The 21,822-nt window shown below is 42.3% G+C and overlaps 2 protein-coding genes across 2 annotated transcripts; both read left to right on the top strand.

Annotated features, from left to right (window-relative positions):
- Nucleotides 1-13,323: 13,323 nt before the first annotated feature.
- On the top strand, nucleotides 13,324-13,869 carry LOC149232849 (uncharacterized). The gene has a single exon (XM_089382014.1). It carries the CDS (start codon nucleotides 13,324-13,326, stop codon nucleotides 13,867-13,869), a length of 546 nt encoding a protein of 181 aa, XP_089238140.1.
- Nucleotides 13,870-18,202: 4,333 nt separating this feature from the next.
- Nucleotides 18,203-18,697, top strand: LOC149232848 (uncharacterized). Its single transcript, XM_089382013.1, has one exon. It carries the CDS (start codon nucleotides 18,203-18,205, stop codon nucleotides 18,695-18,697), a length of 495 nt encoding a protein of 164 aa, XP_089238139.1.
- The last annotated feature ends 3,125 nt before the right edge of the window (nucleotides 18,698-21,822 follow it).

The raw sequence follows: 21,822 nt of genomic DNA, 5'->3' as shown, positions 1-21,822 counted from the left end.
TTTCTTCTAATGCATTTTTCTTTTATACGGCCAAGATATTTTTTTCAACAACTATTGTTTCTTTCATATTTTCTGCTAACCTTGGTTTGGTAACTCTATCAACAAAGATGGTTGTGTTTGAAGGTAGAGCAGAAATGTACCATTCATTTTGGACCTCATCACTAGGCTTGAACGCCATAGGTATTTTATTCAATAACTTATTGAAATGAGAGTTGAAGTTCTTAATGGGTTCTTTTGGTTTGAATTTCAAATTGGAGAGGTCATTTATCAAAGTTGTTTTAGACCTATCATCTCCAAATTTAGTTAAAAATTGCTCTTGAAAAGCATCCCATCTATTAATAGAGCCTAATGGTAATGAAAAGTATCATGATCCTGCTGCTCCTTTTAGAGTATATGGGAATAATCTTACAACTACATCATCTTCTACTACTCCATTCAAATTAATGGACAACATGAAATTATTTATATGTTCTTCAACTAACAGGCCATTATCAGGGTTAAATTTAGGTAGCCATTTTTCTGGATGGGTTGGCAATTGGGACAAAGGTATAGCCATTCTAACAGCTCCTGGGTTGGTCCATGGCCTTGGTTGATTCTGTTCCATTGTTGGGATATTAGTAGAAGAGGGTGAAGCAGTGATTGAAGGTGATTGGGTAGAGGATGGTGTAGCTCCTATACCTGTGTGAATCACGATCTGGAGTTGGGAAGCAGGTGTGTGACCTTGAAATGGTATGGATGGAATGGATGATGATGATGAAAGAACCTCATTGTGAGATTCTGATGGTGTCTTCTTAGCCCTTTTACAACTTGGTAGAGGGAATTCAAATGGTGGGATTCCAAGTTTTTCACTCTGTGCTCTAGTTATCTATTGCGATGGGGTATATTGAGAAGTGACACTGCCTTGAGATAACTCATATTCTTCTTGAGATATTGAAATCCCCTGCAATTTGTGGATCAAATATTGTACTTCAAGGAGTTCAGAAGAAGAATTGCTTGGCTTGTTTAGGATTTCAGCAGTGGGCTCTGTATTTTTTGTTTCAACTTCTCACTTGGGAATAGGAGATTTGGAATGCAAACAAGAAGCTGGAGGTGATGGTGAGTGAGTTTTACTCTTAGAATGGCCTGTAGATTTAGATTTACTTCACATTCATAGTCATGGCCCTCCTTCTAGTGCCAAATATGTTGAAGGCTCGAAAATCGTTGCCTCAACAAGGGGGATAACCACCCGGTCCAGACCTTGGGACAACTCCTTTTCTGTTTGGAATAGTGGCTCCAACTGGGGATGATGAGACTGGTTTCCCAATATATTTTTATGCTCATGCTAACAAGATGATGTTTTGAGATTTTGGAATAATAATTATCCTTAAACTAATCTAATTTAACTAATAATGACGTGCAGTTTGTCCTAATCAATAATATTTATCTAACTATAACTATCCCGAGAGTAACATGATATATGCGATCTAAAATGATATCTGAAAGCAATTGATAATGAATATCATTCAATTACGATCAGAAATGAATTCGTTTAACAATGATTGTTTCGTATAAAAATTTAGCTGAAATGATATGAGAGATATATCGCATAAAAATCATTCATGTATTTAGCATAAACTATAAATCATCATCATACAATAGTGCAATAATGGCAATCTAAAATTCAAACTTTCATACATAAATAACTTGAAGATAATTTATTTCTTGATGCATAAGTAAAAAGAATTAAGAGATAAAAGTACCATTTATAATACGTTCTACTCATGTGCTCTAGCAATATTGATCTACATTCAAATCATCCAACATCATCTATGAGTACAGAAGTGCAATTTAGTAGAAGATGTCAAATTCAAGTAGAAAATAAATCTTGTTCCATTAATTTCACCAGAGCTTCCTCAAAGGGACAAAAGTACATGTTCTGAATAATGTTTCTGATAAAATTTCTAAACCTCTCTCTAAATGCATGAAAAGGGTTTAAATACTAACTTATGAAACTAAAAATAGATTATTACGAAAAAAGTTGAGGAGGTTTAAACGACTTGCCTCAATTCAAGGAAAATAAAACAGAAATAGAGATGTGCATAATGACTAATCTTGCATTCAATCTTTCAGATCGCAAATATCTAACATGGCCTTGAGGAGTGTAGGTTGGTCAACTTTAGCTTTCAATGGTCCTGTAAACACATCATTGATGAGAGTTGGCACCATTTTCTCGATAGAAACAATTAGGCATCTTAGGGTCATCCATTGGCTATGTGGTTTTACCAGACATTGCCAATATGCCTCCCAGTTTAACCTGGTAACTTTTCTAATTGCTTCTGCTCTTTCTTCTGTTGCATGTTTCCATTTTAATTTGAGTTGTTTTGCATTTGGAAGGAAACTAGGGGTGGTCTCTACCACAAGAATAGCACTATGCGAATTTTCATTTACACTTTCAATAACGTTGTTTGTCGCTGCTGCCACATCCTCTGTTGCCTATTCTGCCTTTTTGAGCTGAGAATCCCAACTCACAAATAAGATCTCCTTATGTAATTCATCTAGTTTGGGCATGTCGGTTTTTCTCCAATTTTCAGAATTTTGCCAAGTTATGAAATCTAAAATCTTTTTAATAATTTCATCATATTGAAGTCGCATTTCCACAACTTGGCTTGTTAATTTGTCACATGTTTCGCAGTGAGAGTTCCACTCTAAGATTTTTTAGCATAGTAATTCTTTTTGGTGTGTGAGCTAGGAGTTGAGGCTGAGTGTTTCAGTGACAAACTGATCAATCTTTGGGTTGTCCTTATGCAGATCCATTATGCTCTATATCTATGCCTCCTTACCTACCAAGCTACTTTGATGTTCTATTTTCCTTTGTTGGAACTCTTGTTGTAGCTTAGCCAGTTGTATTTATACTTGTTGATTGGTTTTGGCTTGTTGTAACTGTTGTTCACGTGACAAAATTTTGTCTTCGTTTTCTTTAAGCAATAGTTGTACCTCTGTTGCTTTGTCGATGGTTGTCGTAGCGTATGCACATGCTAACTATGAGAGCCTGGTGAGGTTGGCCGATGGGTCGGTGAATGAGTTTTTCTAGAGGACATCCATCAACTCATTGTCTGGAGTGGTAGCAGTTGTGGATTCCAATTTTCTTTTCTTTCTCTGTCTCTTAACAATGGCCTTGCGCTATGGGCTGTAAAATACATCAAGAGGGGGAATTTATTCTATTCTCGAAACAATATTAGAGGTGGGGGTAACAGGAATATGTTCTTTTTCTTGAGTATTTGCAGTTCCCCCTGTTATAATTTCCAGAGTTGTTTCCTGATGTGTCATTTGCATCTCTAGTGCTTGTTCCTCTGTGTTGATTTTTTTTTTGAAATTACCCCACTCCTCTTCCAAATTAATTACTTGAGGCTTTATTAGCTGTATATAGAGAGTATGGGTTTCAGTCTGCTTGATGGTCAAACTGTGTTCATCTATATTTGCTGCAGACTGGGCTGTATCCTTGATTGATTCCCTGCTCCTACTTTTCCTATTTTCCGATGACTTCTCAGATACCTTGGTAGATTTCTCTCAGGTTTCCTCTCTAGAACTAGTTTTAGATTTTTCTTTAGAGTCACCATCTATGCTTACACTGGGAGTGGGCTCCCTTATTGGTTCAATTAACAATTGGTTCAATGAGACCTTTGATAATCTCTCTTCTCTTTAGCTATAAAATGCTTCAAGACCCTCTCGATCAAAAAGTATCTGTGCCATATGCTTCACTTCTCTAAAGGTATTCTTCTGTAATAAAACTTCATCAAATAGGTCTTCTCCTTGCTGGATATTTTTATTTTGACCATAGTGGTAAAATCCTTGACAATACTGAATGGGTCGTTTTTCTTCCGGGGAACTTAGTTAATCATGGAGACAACATATTATCTACTTCCTTGAACATATGTCCAAGGTCATGTAATACGAACACTCCACATGACACATGAAATAGAGGCCAAATGGCCTTCTTTGACTCCTTAAATGTTTTTCTCATCCCTCCTTCACTGCATGTCTGATAGGCTATCTCTCTAGCCATTAATTTATCTGGGACATAGAAAGGGAGAACATAGGGAGAAGCGATGCTGCCAAATACTCTAATATATGTAAATGTATCTTCCCTGAACCATCGGGCTACTGGGAGGATGTCTACCTTGACTTCTTGGGAGAATCTAGGGGCATCTCAGTTATAAATTCGTTTATGGATAGGAAGCATAACCCCATGACAAATCTTGAAAAAATGTGGTTCAAAATTGGATTCCTACATGTCTTTGTGATGGATGTGAATAGGAAGTGGATCTTGAATAGTCCAATTCCATCCCATAAGAGGGAATTTAGAATCAAAACAAATAGCATCCATTAAATAAGCACTCATGAAAAACGGAGGGTAAACCCTCGAAGTAATACTTATTTTCCTTCTATATTCTATAATTGCTTTAGCTAGATTATCAGACAAGATTTGTGCCCAATCTATTATTGTTGCATTAATGGCTGCATCTATTAATGGAAATCATTCTAAGGAGAAATTGTTACTGGTAGGTTTTCCAAATAGTCTACATAGCATTGCCGTAGAAAAACTGTTATGCTCTTAACCTGCAAAGCGATACCCAAACAGAGAATTTGCGAAGAAAAGATACCGAGAACACAAAATATGCGAAGAAAATATACCCAGAGCACAGAATAACAATGATTTGATTATCCAGAGAGAAATGTTCACAGGCCTCTTCGAGGGGGCAACCTCCAATAGAGCAGAGCTCGATTACAAAACAAGACACAATGCTCCTCGCAGGGAGTCTCTATCCTTTATATATGACTCATTCACGCAATACCACGAGCCACTATCGTGGGTTTTATTAATACCATCTATCTAATACTACCGCCCATTTACCATCTAACTAATACTACCACCCATTTGCAACTAACTGTGGTCCCGTCATTAATTGCGGGTTAACCACTTACAATTATTAATATGGGATTTATTGACTCTTGACTATGACGTGATCCCCTGACATAAATAAGGGGGTTAGGGTGGGACCCTAACATGCCCTCCCCCTTAAGACTAGCCTTGTCCTCAAGGCTGAAGCTGCGGAAACTGCTGAAGAATAGCGGCTGGTTCCCAAGTTGCATCTTCCGGCGAGGTGTCTTTCCATTTGACTAGGACCTCCTTAATCACGCGGCCACGCAGGTGCTTGTCTCTTGTGTCTAGAACCTGTTCAGGTTGAAGCCAGATTGATCCTTCTTCATCCAATTCAGGTAGACTGGTTTGAACTCTGCAATTGTTCCCAATCACTTTCTTGAGGCACGATACATGGAAAACTGGGTGGATTTTTGCTGTAGGTGGCAAAGCCAGCTTGTAAGCCACTTCTCCAATGCGCTGAAGTACTTGATATGGTCCGTAGAATTTTGGAGAGAGCTTTTGACAGCCCTTGTCTTTGAGTGATGTTTGCTTATATGGTTGCAATTTCAAGAAGACCTGATCCCCTTCTTGAAATTGGCGCTCTGAGCGATGTTGGTCAGCCTGTTGCTTCATATGGTTCTGAGCTTGATGAAGATTCTCGCGCAAGTGGGCCAGCATGGTTGCACGGTGTTGTAAGAGTTGATCCACTGCTTGTACTTTGGAGCACCCCGTGAGATAAGAAGTAGGGGATGGCGGAAGTTGTCCATAGACTGCTTCATAGGGAGTCATTTTGGTGGTGGCATGATAGTTGGTGTTATACCACCATTCCGCCAAAGGTAACCACTGTGCCCAAAGGTGTTGTTTTTCTGAAGTGAAACACCTAAGGTAGGTTTCTAGACATTTGTTGACTGCTTCGGTTTGCCCATCTGTTTGCGGATGATATGAAGTACTGAGTTTGAGTTGGGTGCCTTGTATTCTGAAGAGCTCCTGCCAAAAATTACTGGTGAAGATTGGGTTGCGGTCGGACACAATCGAAGTGGGCATGCCATGCAATTTGAAGATTTGATCCATGAAAGTTTGAGCAACCAAAGTAGGTGTGAATGGTTGGGGTAGAGCGCAGAAATGAGCATACTTCGATAGTCGGTCCACAACCACCATGATGACTGATTTGTTCCTAGACTTTGGAAGACCTGTAATGAAATCCATGGAGACCTCCATCCAAATTGACGCCGGAATGGGCAATGGTTGTAATGTGCCTGGTGTGTTGACGGTTTCCCCCTTGTGGCGTTGACAGACATCACATTCTGCTACAAAAGTAAGGATGTCTTGTTTCATGCCGGTCCAAAAAAATGATCTTCTGGTGCGAGCGTATGTCTTCTGAAAGCCCGAATGTCCTGCAATGGGAGAGGAGTGCAATTCTGCCAAAATGCGACTTTTGAGGGTGGAAGTTGGTGATATGACGACTCTGTCCTTGTAGCGAAGAATATTATTCTGCCACGAGTAGCCCTTGCTGGAATTAGGATCTGCCTGTAATTGAGAAATGAGTTGGGAGAGCTCAGGATGTGAAAACCATTCCCCGCGAGCCTCTTCAATCCAGTCTGGAATGGGGAGGGATATTGCGAGCAAAGTACTTTCCTCCTCAAATTGTCGTGACAATGCATCTGCTACCCTGTTGTCTTTCCCTTTCTTGTAAATGATCTCATAATCATAACCTAGCATTTTGGCTAACCATTTATTTTGTTGGGGGGAAGATAGGCGTTGCTCCAAAAAATATTTAAGACTGTGATGATCTGTGCGGATTTGGAAACGTCGCTCCAACAAGTAAGGTCGCCAGGTCTCAACTGCATGTAAGATGGCCATCATTTGCTTCTCATAGGTAGATTGGCCCAAGTTCTTCCCACTTAGTTGTTGGCTGGTGAAGGCCAATGGTCGCCCTTCCTGCATTAAGACTACTCCAATACCTGTTCCCGAAGCATCAGATTCAATGACAAATGTTTTGGTGAAGTCCGGTAGTGCTAAGACCGGAGTGGAACACATTGCGGTTTTGAGAGCGGTAAATGCCTGTTGTGCTTCTTCGTTCCAGAAGAAGGAATTTTTCTTGAGAAGTTGCGTCAGGGGCTTCGCTATGCGGCCATAGTTGCGGACAAATTTACGATAATAGCCTGTGAGACCCAAAAATCCTCTCAAGCTTTTCAAGGTCTTAGGTTGGGGCCACTCTTGCATTGCCTGGATCTTTTTGGGATCAACCTTGACACCTTCACGGCCCACAATGTGGCCTAAATACTCAACTTCTTCCATGCCAAACACACACTTAGACATTTTGACAAATATTTTATGCTTGCTGAGCAGTTGCAAGAGGATATCTACATGCTTAAGATGTGCCGCCCAAGTGCCACTATAGATGAGGATGTCATCGAAGAAGACCAGGACAAATTTTCTGAGATATGGTCTGAGGAGGTGATTCATAAGGCTCTGAAAAGTAGAGGGGGCATTACAGAGACCAAATGGCATGACCAAGAACTCATAATGGCCTTCATGAGTTTTGAAAGCTGTCTTGGGAATGTCAACTTCCTTCATGCGAATTTGGTGGTAGCCTGAGCGAAGATCCAATTTAGTGAAGAATTGAGCCCCATTGAGTTCGTCCAGCAAATCGTCAACCGCTGGGATGGGAAATTTATCTTTGACTGTTAACTTATTGAGGGCCCTGAAGTCTGGACACATCCGCCACTCCCCATCTTTCTTGAGGACCATGACGACTGGAGATGAGTAAGGACTAATACTAGGACGAATGACACCTGCTTCCAACAATTCCTTGATGATTTTTTCTATTTCATTCTTTGGGTGAAGGGATGTCTGTATGGCCGCACATTTGGGGGTTGGGCCCCTGGGACCAATGTGATGCTATGATCATGTTCGCCTCGCGAAGGTGGAAGTTCATGAGGTTTGTCAAAGACCGTACGATGTTTATTCAAAATCTGTTGCATCTCAGGATGAATTGGTGCAGACATGGTATCTACTACCTGTATGGCATTAAATTGAGCTACTACTCCATGATGGCCCTTTTCTAACAATTTTTCCATACGATGCGAGCTTATGATAGAAGGGGCTCCCGCTTGTAGCCCACGGAGGGTATGTGTGTAGTCGTTCTACTTAAAACTCATATATAACTCCTGGAAATCCATTGTGATTGGCCCAAGAGTGCGGAGCCATTCCGCCCCTAGGACAATGTCGCAACCCCCCATGTTTATTGCAAACATGTGGGTTTTCAAGTGATAATCCCCCATTTGAATTTTGACATTTTCACAGCGACCTTCACATTTCATTGTGCCTCCATTTGCAATCTGGACTTGGAAGTTGGAAACTGCTCGGACATAACAATGTGCTGCTTCAGCGATCTTTTGGTGGATGAAATTATGGGTACTTCCACTATCAATCAAAACTATTACTGGCCGATGTTTAAGAAAACCCCTGATTTTGAGAGTTTGAGGTGAAGAAATTCCTGCCAATGCACGTAGTGAAATCATTGGTTCATCAGATACCATCTCTTGTTGGTGATCTTCTTCAGTCGCCTCTGGTTCCTCAAGTGGTGGGTCTTCCTCGGTTGAGCTGTAGTCAGTGGCATCTATTTGAAAAAACTTGTGCTCTTTGCATTTATGACCCGGGGAATATTTTTCATCACAATAGTAACATAGTCCTTGCTTCCTTCTTTCGGCCATTTCTGCAGGTGACACCTTTTGAATCTTAAGTGTTTGGGTCATATTGGGAGCCTGTGAGGGACGACCTTTAGCTGGAAAGTTGGGGCGGCTGGATTGAGCTGTTAATGCCCGTTCCACCTTACGGGCTACCTGGCAAGCCTCGTTCCATGTGGGGGGATGGTGGAGTAGAACCTGAGCTTTGATGGCTTCTTTAAGACTGCTGATAAAGCATTCCATGTAGAATTCATCTGTGAGACCCTTAGTGCGGAAGGCTAAGGCTTCAAAGGCGGTAATATATTCATCCATTGTACCCGTCTGTTGGAGCTTAGTGAGATGCCCCAAAAAAGAGTCTTCCTGTTCAAAGCGATTTCGAAGAGCTTTGGTAAATTGGCCCCAATTCTGAAATTGTCCATTGCAATGCTGATACCATTCCTTCCATTGCCATCGTTCACTGTCCAAGTACATGGTGCCCACCATAAGCTTAGTCCCCTCATCTATGATATGATTCAATTGAAAATACTGCTCCATTTGTGCTAGCCATGTGGATGTGTGAGAACCGTCAAATTTCTGCATATCCAACTTGGGAGGTCTCTGATTGGGTGGTGGATCGGTGTGCCAGACGTGAGGAGAGTGGCTAGACTCTCCCTCATGGTATTCATGACCCTTATACGCCTCCTTGTGGGCTGGCTCCTTACCCTTGTCCTGTAGTAGGCACTCTAATCCTTTAAGATGTTTTTCGACCCTTTCCACCACAGAGTGGAGGGAGTGCACCTCTTCTTCTATTTTTTCTATCCTTTCATTGGCCATTGCTTGAGCCCTTTCATTGGCCATTGCTTGAGCGCGAGTTTCTACCATACACCCGTCTGACTAAAATTTGGGACCGCCGAATTTTTTTTTTTTGCCAAGAATTGAATGGTACCACCTTGCTCAGCTCGTCGTCCTGATTCTGATGGGCTAGGTCACCAATAAGCGCCCTGGAAGATCTCAGACTGGAAAACTCCAAATGGAGTTTTACTCCCTTCTGATCAATACTGCAGTCGCCAAATCCTCAAAATGTCAATGCCACCAAAAGTCCTGCGAAAATTATATCCAGGTACAGGAACCCTTTCCAACTACTCCGATCTGGCTAATCTGGGAGATCTGAATGGTGGAACAACTGCTACTGCTGATCTGGAATATCTGATCTGAGAGATCTGAATGGTGGAACAACTGCTGCTGCTGATCTGGAATATCAGATCTGGTGGATCTGAGATATCTGAATGGTGGAACAACTGCTACTGCTGATCTGAGAGCAAGGGACTATGGTCTTGGGAAGTGTCAGGTGCTACAGATCGCAATATACATAAGGGTCTGACAGTAGTACTCGGCCTAATGTTTCAGGGCTCTAACTAAGGAGGATCGACCGTACCCTTAGCCGTACAACCCGACTACCCTATCGTACGGGCGAGTAATCTCTCTGAGTGCTGTTCTCGGTGTACAGTAGCAACAAGACGGCCGAAGGTTTATCTATGGCGAGGTTTCAAGGGAGCTAGGGGGCTTCCTATATACCCAGAGGGTACGTGGAAGACAGTCCGTGTGCGGTTCTGTCTAATGCGCTACTACTCGAAGGGGTACCCACAGGGGTTACAAGGGAGTCCAACAGACGTGACCACCTCTTGTATTTCCTGCGTGCATGCCTCCCCAAATCCGCAGGTTTATGCGCTTAACGATAGATCCCGTGGTTTAAAGACGCCGGAACACGTCTCTAGCCTAAAATTTTTTTGCTAAAATTTGGAGATCCCACCGAGCCCTGGAAAGTGCTCTGATACCACTTGTTATGCTCTTAACCTACAAAGCGATACCCAAACAGAGAATTTGCGAAGAAAAGATACCGAGAACACAAAATATGCGAAGAAAATATACCCAGAGCACAAAATAGCAATGATTTGATTATCCAGAGAGAAATGTTCACAGGCCTCTTCGAGGGGGCAACCTCCAATAGAGTAGAGCTCGATTACAAAACAAGACACAATGCTCCTCGCAGGGAGTCTCTATCCTTTATATATGACTCATTCATGCAATACCACGAGCCACTATCGTGGGTTTTATTAATACCATCTATCTAATACTACCGCCCATTTACCATCTAACTAATACTACCGCCCATTTGCAACTAACTGTGGTCCCGTCATTAATTGCGGGTTAACCACTTACAATTATTAATATGGGCTTTATTGACTCTTGACTATGACGTGATCCCCTGACATAAATAAGGGGGTTAGGGTGGGACCCTAACAAAAACAAAACGGGGAACAAACATATGCGGTGGCATACATACCATTTTTGTCTTTCTTGATTCTTTAATCATTATTTGACCAATTCTTTGTGCAGTCCACCGGGTCTTCATTTTCTTTGACAAATTTCTCAACAAATTGCTTGTTGTAGGTAACCTGTGGCTCCGGTAGGTGGTACATAAGACTTAGGTTATCTGGAGTTAAAGATCCTATAAATTCCTGGCCTCTTTGGAATTCCCTGATAGATATATTAGCACGTCATCAATGATCCACTTCACCATGTCGGTATAGGGGATTACTTTTGGTCGCGCGACTATTCGGTGCATAAATGAGCATGCAAGCTCAGTTATGGAAGCTTCAGAGGAATCACACCCATCAACTGTAATCATTGTCTCGAGAATCCTTACTTGTTCTTCCTCTAGTAATTGATACATAGCCTCCCATGTAGACGTCCCTTCTTCCTTATTACATGTAGTATCCGTGAACAGAGGAGTCATTTCTGACTTCTCTAAGGCAACTGCTTTCCCTTTCTTCACCATTACTTTCGGCGTCCTGTTCTGCGGCTTTTTCCTAAAAGTTTCAAGAGGAATAACTTATTGGATAAAAATGACAATGAACGTAGGAATGAATCGATGAAGAAAACCAGTAAAGGTGATAAAGGTGTTTTATTTGAAATCATGTAAGAAGATATCAAATCATGCTAAATGACCTTTCACACATAAATGTAGTTACTTCTTCATAAATGCCCACTAATGATCTGTTATCCTTTAACTTGAATGTCCATAAATATTGACATCGTAAATCAGGAAACAATCTCCTATAGTGGTGAGCCTTTCAACTGTGAGGATAGCGATTTTGCGATTTGCGAAGCAATATCATAGATCGCTATGTCGCATAATTCATTTTTTCTTTAACTTACCACCTTATGAGTTTATGCGAGATGCGAGATGTGAGAAACAAATGTCATTGATTATTGGGCTTCTTTTTAACTAATAATGGACCTCCGCATGTGTTGGTGGAAATATTAAGAGGTGGGTCCAAGACGTGGTCGCATTTCGTAATATTGGTTTATGATAGGTTGAGGCTTGTGTTGTATGATTGAAATGCGACCTGAGAAGTCTATTATACCATCACAATTTTGCAGATTGCAATCTCACAGATCACAATACTTTGGGGTAGCCTCTTAAGAGAAGTATTTTATAAACAACGATGTTGCGATGCGAGACTTTAGCTTTTTAAAGAAGCCTTAAGGACTTTCTAACATTATGACCATTTTCGAGTATGGAGTTGATTTTTTTTTCGTTTCATCATAGATCATGGTGGGTCAGAAAGGTATCATTTGATGTATTTCATGCTAAATATGAAAAGGTAGCATTTTAATGGTTTTATAGGTTTTGTTTGATATCTTGATTTATTCTAAAAATAAAAGAAATACCTACATGCTAGGATTGATTTTTGGGTATATATATTTTTTGAAAGTGTCCACATTTATGAAAGTAATATTTTACTGATTATAATCTCTGGGAAGGGAGCTCTGATGGCCTCGCGGTTATTTCGTAGAGGGCTAGGATAGCCGCAGGCGCTACAGTCTACTCCGGAGGATCGAGCGCACGCGGTCACGAGGGTTTCGGTTAGGTGATAGGCGCATCACCTAGGGGGCCGCAGGAACATCGGGGTTTTCACCGACCGGACAGCGACAGATCGAGCTAGAGGATAGGAGAGCTGGGGTATTGGGTTTCCGACAGCTGACATTGAAAACGGTTACACTACAGTTGACCGGTATGGAGATTAATGAGGAGATTAACGGGGAAATGGAGCTGGTTGATTACTCGGCGGACCCACTTGACGGTTTTACTATCTTCGAAAACCCTAGATCCCGCCCTGAACCTGTTGCAGACTTTTTGGGCTCGCATCATCCGCTTCCGGTGGTTTCATCGAATCCGTCCCCTTTTCTGCCCACTCTGGAGGAGCCTCCTCTCTCGCCAGGTACTGCTTCACTCCTCTCACCCTACCTGCCTGAGGATTTTGCCCTCGATTTCCCTTCGCAGCCTTGCAGCATACCTCTCCCCGACCCGCCTCTGTCTAGGGCAGAAGTTAGTTCTCCCTCTGCATCTGCTCTTTCGCTCCCTGCTGCGGATTTTGGGGCGATCGGGGCTATAGATCCCCCTCTCGATACACCAGCAGTGGAGCTCCCCGCCTCAGATCTGCCGATTCAGCTGGGGGATATTAGGGTTCCGGCATTAAATCATTTGGGCACATTAGGGCAAAAGACATCGGGCAATTTTTGCAGCCGGCCATAATTCCACAGGCTGTAAATCTCAATCCCCGGGTTGAGACTTCAAACCCTCTGGACGACCACCCTACTGGGCCTCGATCAAAAAAGACGAAGTGCATTAGAGAAACGGTGAAAGACATATCTGTCTCCTTTGGCGACCCATCCAATTTTGCTGAAACTATGGCCCTGGCCCGAACGACCCTGGTAGGTCATGTTCGTGGTCGTACTTTCTCGGCGGGCAGGCTCAAATCATGGGTGAAAGAAATCTGGGGTGATTTGTTCTCGGAGCTGCCAGAAGTTCAGAAACCCCCTCGGGGTTGGTTCTCTCTACACTTCGCTAAGGAGGAATACACGAATACAGTATTGGCACAGTACTGGCATATTGAATTGGCTCCTGTTCTACTGAAAAGATGGAGTCCTCTTTTCGATCCGGAGCGCGAACAACTTGGAGCGGGACCTATCTGGGTTCGTCTGCCGGGATTACCACTTCAATATTGGACTGAGGAGGCATTCATCAAGATTGGGAATGCACTGGGAACTTATTTAGACCATGATCGATCATATGTGGAGACAAATGAAATGATCATCGCTAGAATTTTGGTCTATCTGGATACTAGAGAAGGATTGGAGAGCAAAATGACCCTGCGTTGGGGGAACTTCAGCAGAACTCAGATATTGGATTATGAAGGAGTTCCCTTCAGGTGTAACCGGTGCCACCAAATTTGACATGTATACAAAGACTGCCCGCTAATCACCAGACAGGAAGGATCGCCATTACCGGCCCAATCGAACTCTGGCAGGGCTCCCTCCATGAATCCTAGATCGACTAGGATGAGTGCTCCTCTTTCTTCTCCTCCGGCGCCCAAGATCAGCGAGAGTTTTCGTGGTCCCCTGACGGAAGCACTCATGCATCAGAATATCCCGCCTTCCCCCCCACTGACCAGGGCTCGGGCAGCAGCGGCAGCAGCACATGTTCCGGGTACCCTTTCTATCTCTACCTCTAAATGTTCAGATATCTCTTTTTTGCATGATAAAGCTTTTGTCTGCACCATGGTACAACGCAACATCCCCTCTCCCCCTCCGGCATTTTCCACCGCCCCGCTTTCGCTCCCTCTCTCATCTCCGCCTCTTTCGCCCTCATCATCCCGGTCGTTCTCATCTCATCCCTATTCCCTTAGACCTCGGGCTCCCCGACCGGGGTCATCTGATCCTGTTGCTGGATTGGGTATCGTCCCTCTCGAGCCTGGTATCACCCAATCCCGGGGTCATAAATCAAATCTTAATAAAGCCATCAGACTTGCTGGCGCTGAAGTTGCAGCAGGGCATCAAGCCACCATCTTAGGGGTCCTTAGAGCTTCAAACCCCCCTCAGCATGGTTCCCCATGAAATACATCTCTTTCAATTGCAGGGGACTGGCCAGCGCCCCAAAAAAGCTAGCCCTTAAACGACTTTTTGAGGTCGAATCTCCGGATATCATACTGTTACAAGAAACTCTTGGATCGGCGGATGCTTGTACACTTGCACTAGCCTCTATAGGGGCTAGATGGAATTTCATTGCCTTGGATGCCATGGGTAGATCTGGGGGGATTGCACTCGGTTACAACCCCTCATCTATCAAGCTGGAATCCTCCTGGGGGGGACAGGGCTTCCTTGGAGCAGACATCTACTCAATCGAACTCGGTCTCCCCATTCGAATCCTTAATATCTACGGACCTTGTCATCAAAGGGAACATTTCTGGAGAAACATCCTCAGCAGCAATCTTCTATCAGGCGACAACATCATTATCGGGGGAGATCTAAATTTCTCCTTGGGGTTCAGGGAGTCTTGGGGTGAGGCGGCCCAAATTGACCCCATTACTAATCTCATGAGTCAGTTATTGGAACAGCACGATCTCATTGACATCCCTGTTCAGAAGCTTCAGCCTACTTGGAGAAACAGAAGAACAGGCGAGGCTGCATTAGCCAGAAGACTAGATAGATTCCTCATCAAGGGACCCTTGATTCAGCAACTGCATTCCTACAAACAGTGGGTTAGCAATGGTGGCATCTCAGATCTCTCCCCAATAGCACTGGAAATCCGAGGTCCGGAACAGAAACCAAAATCCCCATTCAAATTCAACCATATGTGGCTTCAAGATCAAAATTTCACAAACTTGATCTCATCCTACTGGATTGCTCATCCCATTGAAAGAGAAAGTTCGATGGCAAGGGGATTCGTAAAAAATCTAACTGAGCTGAAACACATTGTGATCAACTGGGCAAAAGAGAAAAAGAAGCAAGAAGATGAACATCTATTGAAGGTGGAGGAAGACCTGATGGGTCTCCTGGATGAGAGAAATCTTGGATTCTTATCTCAGGATGACAAGTCGCCCCTGGTGGAGCTGGAAAATTAGAAGAAGGCTATACTCAGGGGATGAGAGGAAGCTACCAGACTTCGTAGCAGAGCTACTTGGCTTAAAGCAGGAGATGAAAACTCCAGATTCTTCCATAATTTTGCCAAAGGAAGGAAAGTGGCAAACACCATATGGAATCTACCGCTCCCTGAGGGAGGTAGGGTAGACACATTCAACAAGTTATCTAATCTGGGGACCTCCCACTTCAGAAATCTATATAAGAGTCCGGGAGGTACTAATCTAGCTGAGATCATCAATGTGGCCACTCATATCCCTAGATTTGCGGAGGAAGATGATATCGAGGATCTGGAAGCACCGGTTACTATGGCTGAACTGGAAAGCACTATAAAATGGTTCAAGAAGGAAAAGAGCCCTGGCCCGGATGGCTAGACCATTGAGTTCTACTCCGCCTTCTTCGAACTTCTGGGAGGAGACATTCTTAAAGTTGTTGAGGAGAGCAGGATCTCGGGGAGCATCTATCATGCTATCAATACTACTTTCATTGCCCTCATCCCTAAGGTTGATAAACCTTCCTCTTTCGATGATTTCCGCCCCATATCCCTCTGTAATGTGCTGTACAAGATCATATCAAAGATCATAGCCAATCAGATCAAGCCCATCCTATCCAGACATATCTCCCCTCAACAATTTGCTTTTCTGGAAAACAGGCAGATCCATGAAGCCATCAGCTCGGCACAAGAAGCTATACACTCCATCTGGGCAAAGCATCTCAAATTTATTCTGCTGAAGATCGACCTCTCAAAGGCTTTTGACCGTGTAAGTTGGCTATACTTAAAAATGATCCTCATCCACATTGGTTTCCCCCTCTCCCTCATCAATTGGATAATGGCTTGTATCTCTTCCCCTACCTTCAGTATTCTCATTAATGGATCTGCCTCGCATTTTTTTCACTCTGAAAGAGGACTGCACTAGGGCTATCCCCTCTCACCTTTGCTCTTTCTCTTGGTCATTGAAGCTCTCAGTTGCCTCCTCAACTCGGCATCCAGGGAGGGATCCATCAGAGGCCTCAAAATATCAGACATTTGTTTCCTCACTCATCTCTTGTTTGTAGACGATGTCTTAATTCTTTTGGATGGGAGTGTACAGGACAAGACCAATTTCTCTCGCATCTTGGGACTATTCACAAAAGCTACTGGCATGGAAGTGAACAGAGCAAAGTCTACAATCTCTCTGGTCGGAACCTCTGTTAACGAAGCTCACATTGCTAGGACGGTTTTCCCATATATTTCACAGCAATTAGACAGAGGGCTTAAATACCTGGGATACTGGATTAAGCCCAAAAGCCAAAAGATTGCAGACTGGGTTTGGCTGGTGTCAAAAATTGAAAAGAGGATAACCTGCTGGAGTCACAGATACCTCTCTAGGGCAGGGAGGCTAATTTTGATCAAAGCTGTGCTCGAAGCTACTCCTGTATTTTGGATGGCCCTGGCATGGATTCCAAGGAACATTTTGGCCAAGCTACAACAATTGTGCAACCGGTACCTATGGGCTGGAAATCAAGACATCCGAACTTTTGCTTGGATTGGGTGGAATAAAATTGCACTACTGAAGAAATGGGGATGATGGGGACTGAAGGAACTCCCATTATTTGCAAAAGCTCTGGCCGGCAAAATGGGATGGGCTCTCCTAATAACCCACAGCCTATGGACTAACATAGTGTTCCACAAATACATCTGGCCTCTCAACATTAGGGATTGGATAAGGTTGCCTTCCTGGAATAAAGCCGGCATATCATCGATTTGGAAGGCTCTCCTGCACTCCTTACCTCTCATCAGGGACAACATTGTTTGGCGCATCAGAGATGGAAACAGTGCCAGAATTGGTCTTGACCCTTGGTCTGGAAGTGGTGGCAGACACACACTCCCTCATGATCTCATCGCTTTCCTTACTGCTCGAGACATAAAGGTCTTTTCTCAGATTGCAGACCCAGCATAGTCCGACATTTTCCACCAAGCTTGGAAATCTGCAAATATATTGAATATTCCGAGAAGATGGCACGCTGCCTGGGAAGATTATAGAGAAGCATTGATGGAAGCTCACATTAGAATAACAGATGGCCCGGACGAACTCATCTGGCACCTTGCTGACCATGGGATTTACACTCCCAAGGATGGTTATTTACATCTTATCGAACACTGAAAGCCTGAAGCTCTTGAATCATGGTGGCAGAACTTATGGAAATTGGCTGCTTCCCCTCGATCGAAACTTTTCTTTTGGTGTATTCTCAGGAAAAAAGTTCCCACCTGCGACTAGCTCATGAAAAGAGCCATTCACGGGCCCTCCAGATGTGTCTTATGTAAGGAGGAATCAGAATCCTTAGAGCATATATTTCTGAGCTATCATGCCACTAAAGATCTATGGCAACACATTAAGACACATCAATTTCAATGGAGCCTGGGAAGGACCGAATATTGTAAATGCTTGGAATGCATGGGATAAGAAACACAAGGGAACGAAGCTGATAAACCTCCCAATCATTGTAAACTGGTCATTATGGAAATCTCGGAACAAAGCCATTTTTGAGGAGAATCCAATCCATTAGCCTCTGATTGAAACTAGTATCGTTGCTGCCCTTCAGGAATTGCCGGACCCCCCCCCCTCCATCCACTAGGCAACCTGCCCCGCATCCTCCCATTGACACTAGCATGCCGTGGGCATATTTTGACGGAGCCGCAAATCAGCAGAGCTGTGGAGGAGGTTTCATACTTCATACAGCTGAAAACCACCATTACAAAATCAAGGCTGGCCTGGGGGTCGGCACAAGTAATTTTGCCGAACTTATTACTCTTCGCCATCTTCTCCATTTTGCATTGAGGCATCACTGCAATAGCATCAATATCTTTGGCGATTCACAGATTATTGTAAACTGGATAAATGGCACTACTACATGTCACACACACTCTCTCAGCACTATATTACAAGAAGCTCTCCATTTCAAAGCAGCTTTTAATCATATTACAATTTCTCATATATACAGGGAGCACAATCAGGGTGCCGATAAACTTTCCAAGGAGGCAGCGGTGATGGACAGAGGACTGTGGGAGATAACAGAGGTTACTGATCAGCAGGAACACAAATTTTATCACAGACCTTATATAGATCCAGGATACCCAACCCTGGATCCGCTTATAGAACACTAGTTTATTTTTTTGATAGCACTATACAGAGATACACTGTAAATTTTGGTTTTTAATTTAAATGTACATCTAAAATGCAGCGATCAGATAGCATACCCTGCGTGGTAGTGCAACAAACTGATTTTTGAAGATACTACTGAACACTACAGACACTATATGTAAAATAAATATTTTGACTCTATTAATGAAATATACAGTGATTTTTCCAGGGGAAAAAAGAAAGTAATATTTTACTACCAACGTTAATAAATGGGGGGGTTGTTTACAAGCACAAAACCTCCCTAGATTTTAGTAAATAATTTGAGAGTTTTTCATATACAAGGGTGGAAATTAGAAACACTCTGGCAAAATCAATCTCAGGTAGTCATGTTGTTTCTTCACATTCACAAAACTGTTTATTTTGTTTTTTCTTCAAATTGTAAAAATTGCTTGCTCTTCAGTTTTGTCTTGTCTTCGCATACATTACCAGAGTGTTGAAATGGAGAGGATAAAACCCACTTTTGAACATGTGAACATTGCAGGCACCTCTGCAGTTGAGGGAATTGAATATTGATGCTAACCTTTTTAATGTTCCAAAGTCCATTGGAACGCTGAAGCACCTTGAAAAATTTGTCCTACGCTGGACAAGAGGGGAGTGAGGATGACTCTATTGGTCTTCAAGCTCTACTGATGAAGTCTATGATGTGAATTCCTTGAAACTCTTGAAGTTAGAGAAATGTAAAAATATCAGGTTTCTCCTAGGTGGGGATTGGACGAACCTCAGAGAAATTAACTTGAGCTACTGCTCTGGCCTATTGAAGCTCCCAATTTCAGCCATGCAGAAGATATGAATGCATCAAATGGTCCTGCTACCATCCAAGCAATAAGAGATTATGGATTGCTAAAATTCTTCTTGCTTACCGGAATGAGGCAACATATGGAATTACTTGAGTATCTTGTAAGTGCATGGGATGTTCAAGCACATGCTTAAAAGTAGAGGACATATATTTCTTGACTAGTCTATCTAGACAAGGTGTCCTCGTCTCTTTCACATGCATGAGAATGGGAGGATAAATAGTTAAAGATTATGTCGCCACTCATTGTAGACCTCGAGCCTAACTCACCGAGCATGGGAAAATCAACATAAAGGATGTGCTCTGATTGCCTCTAAGAATGATCTTGTTCATTATCAATAGATTGGTAGGTAGCTCTACACTTCACCCAGCCAATAGGTCATATATGCAATGTCCTCTAGAATGCATAAGTCCAACCATTTTTAACTCAAGTGAGAGAGTGTTGGTAAATATGAAATAATAGTTGACTAAAGAAAAAGATGGAAGATTAAAAAACTTTGAGTGTTGATCAATCTTTATTTCCTTCACTCTAGAGAGGATTTCATTACTTCAACTTCAGCATATCTCGCTCGAGCCCATTGATCCAGAGTTCAATGGATGAGGAGGTGGATAGATCTCATGTCTCGCCATGTAGGTCCATCGTCCATGAGTTTCACATTGATTTTCTTCATATGGTTCCGCATGCAATTTATTATGATATATGATTATCCATACGCAGGGGTGGATTTCTGCAAAGACCTAGAGCTCATGCTTCCTGAGGAAGAGAAATGGGGTGCTATAGGTGAGATATCTTGACCATTTTTTATTTTGAGTTTTACAACTTTTGTGTTTTTTATGTTTCCAAGACTAAACTATTTATTTGTAGATGCATATATTGGACCCATTTGACCTATGGGTGCCTCATATCTCCAGTGTGTGGGATACCCACAACTGGCACTAGCACCTCTACATGTTGTTGTAGTAGGACAGGAATTACTACCGGATCTCAAAATAGCTAAGACTCACATAATTGGAGCATCATATAGAGGGGTTGACACAAGGTATAGTTGATACCACTGTTGACTGACTTCTTATGCGATCACGACATACTATTGGAGTGTCAGGCTATATCAGTCAGCTACTACGCTAGATAGCTCGTGCAATGGCATGTTATCATTATCACTATGATTAGGCCACTAGTAGGCATACCTCCACATTTTAATGTATTTTTTTGGATATGATAGGTCATGTGGCCATATGTGTCTCAGGCACAATTTTTTGTAAAACCAAACATCTATGTATAACTACGTTCAGTGTTTCCTATGTTTCTATTATCTCTTGCAATTGATGTCATGTGTATTGAAAATATTTACATGTATCACAAATGTTTATCTAAAACTTGATTAGCTAATGCATCTGTCAATGTGTTTAGATTTCTAGAAATGTGTTGATATTGGATGTAATTAAAGTGTCTTTCTAGAAGGCAAACCCTTAAGAATATGCAAAGCATAGTTGGACTTCTAACTGAATAAAAATTAGTAAATTGTAGTACTACAAGCTATGAGTCTAATATGACGACTATACGGTGGATACCATGTGAAATAACATCATATAGTAATTCAATCATTGAGCTATACTCAACAATGTTATTGGTAGAGTGATTGATTCAAATCCCTTGTAGACTCACTAACTCACCATCTGGAGTGAATATGGCCTACGCTATGGAAGATAGTTTCCTAGTACTACGACTAGCACCATAATCATTACCAACAAATGGTTTCAAGGATGTCGACATTTGCAAACCAAATGTAAATGGGATTAACAAAAACTAAATGAAAATTTGAAGGGACACACTGCAAACACACTCAAACACACCTATATACAGCATGTACATAGTGTACTATGCAAAATAAAGCATACTAATTTTTAAGGTACAACCCATTTCTAAGTTGCATCAATGGAAATCCATCAAAACCTATTAGCTCATGGTCCCCCTTAGCAAGAACACATTTTCCAATGTATGGACCTAGCCAGATTGGCTCAATTTTTCTTGAACCTAATTTATCAAACCCTTGACCATAAATAAGAATGAGGTCTCCTTATGAGAGGACATGAGGCTTGACACTTTTGTTATACTGCACCTTGATACGTCTTTTATGAGCTTCATTATCTAAAGTGGCATCACATTGTCTCTCATCTAAGCATGTTAGATGTAAAATAAGTTCCTCTTCTACATAAGTGGCAGGAAGGAGTTCTATAACCAATTTCAGTGACGAAATATCACATTCTATTGGATGGATAGCTTCCATACCATAA

Source organism: Pinus tabuliformis, chromosome J (genome assembly GCF_031772625.1).
Source record: "Pinus tabuliformis cultivar Carrire ecotype Pingquan chromosome J, CPIR1, whole genome shotgun sequence".
Lineage (NCBI taxonomy): Eukaryota > Viridiplantae > Streptophyta > Pinopsida > Pinales > Pinaceae > Pinus > Pinus tabuliformis.
The sequence above is the reverse complement of the archived record's forward strand: the minus strand, read 5'-3'. Positions and strand labels throughout refer to the sequence as shown.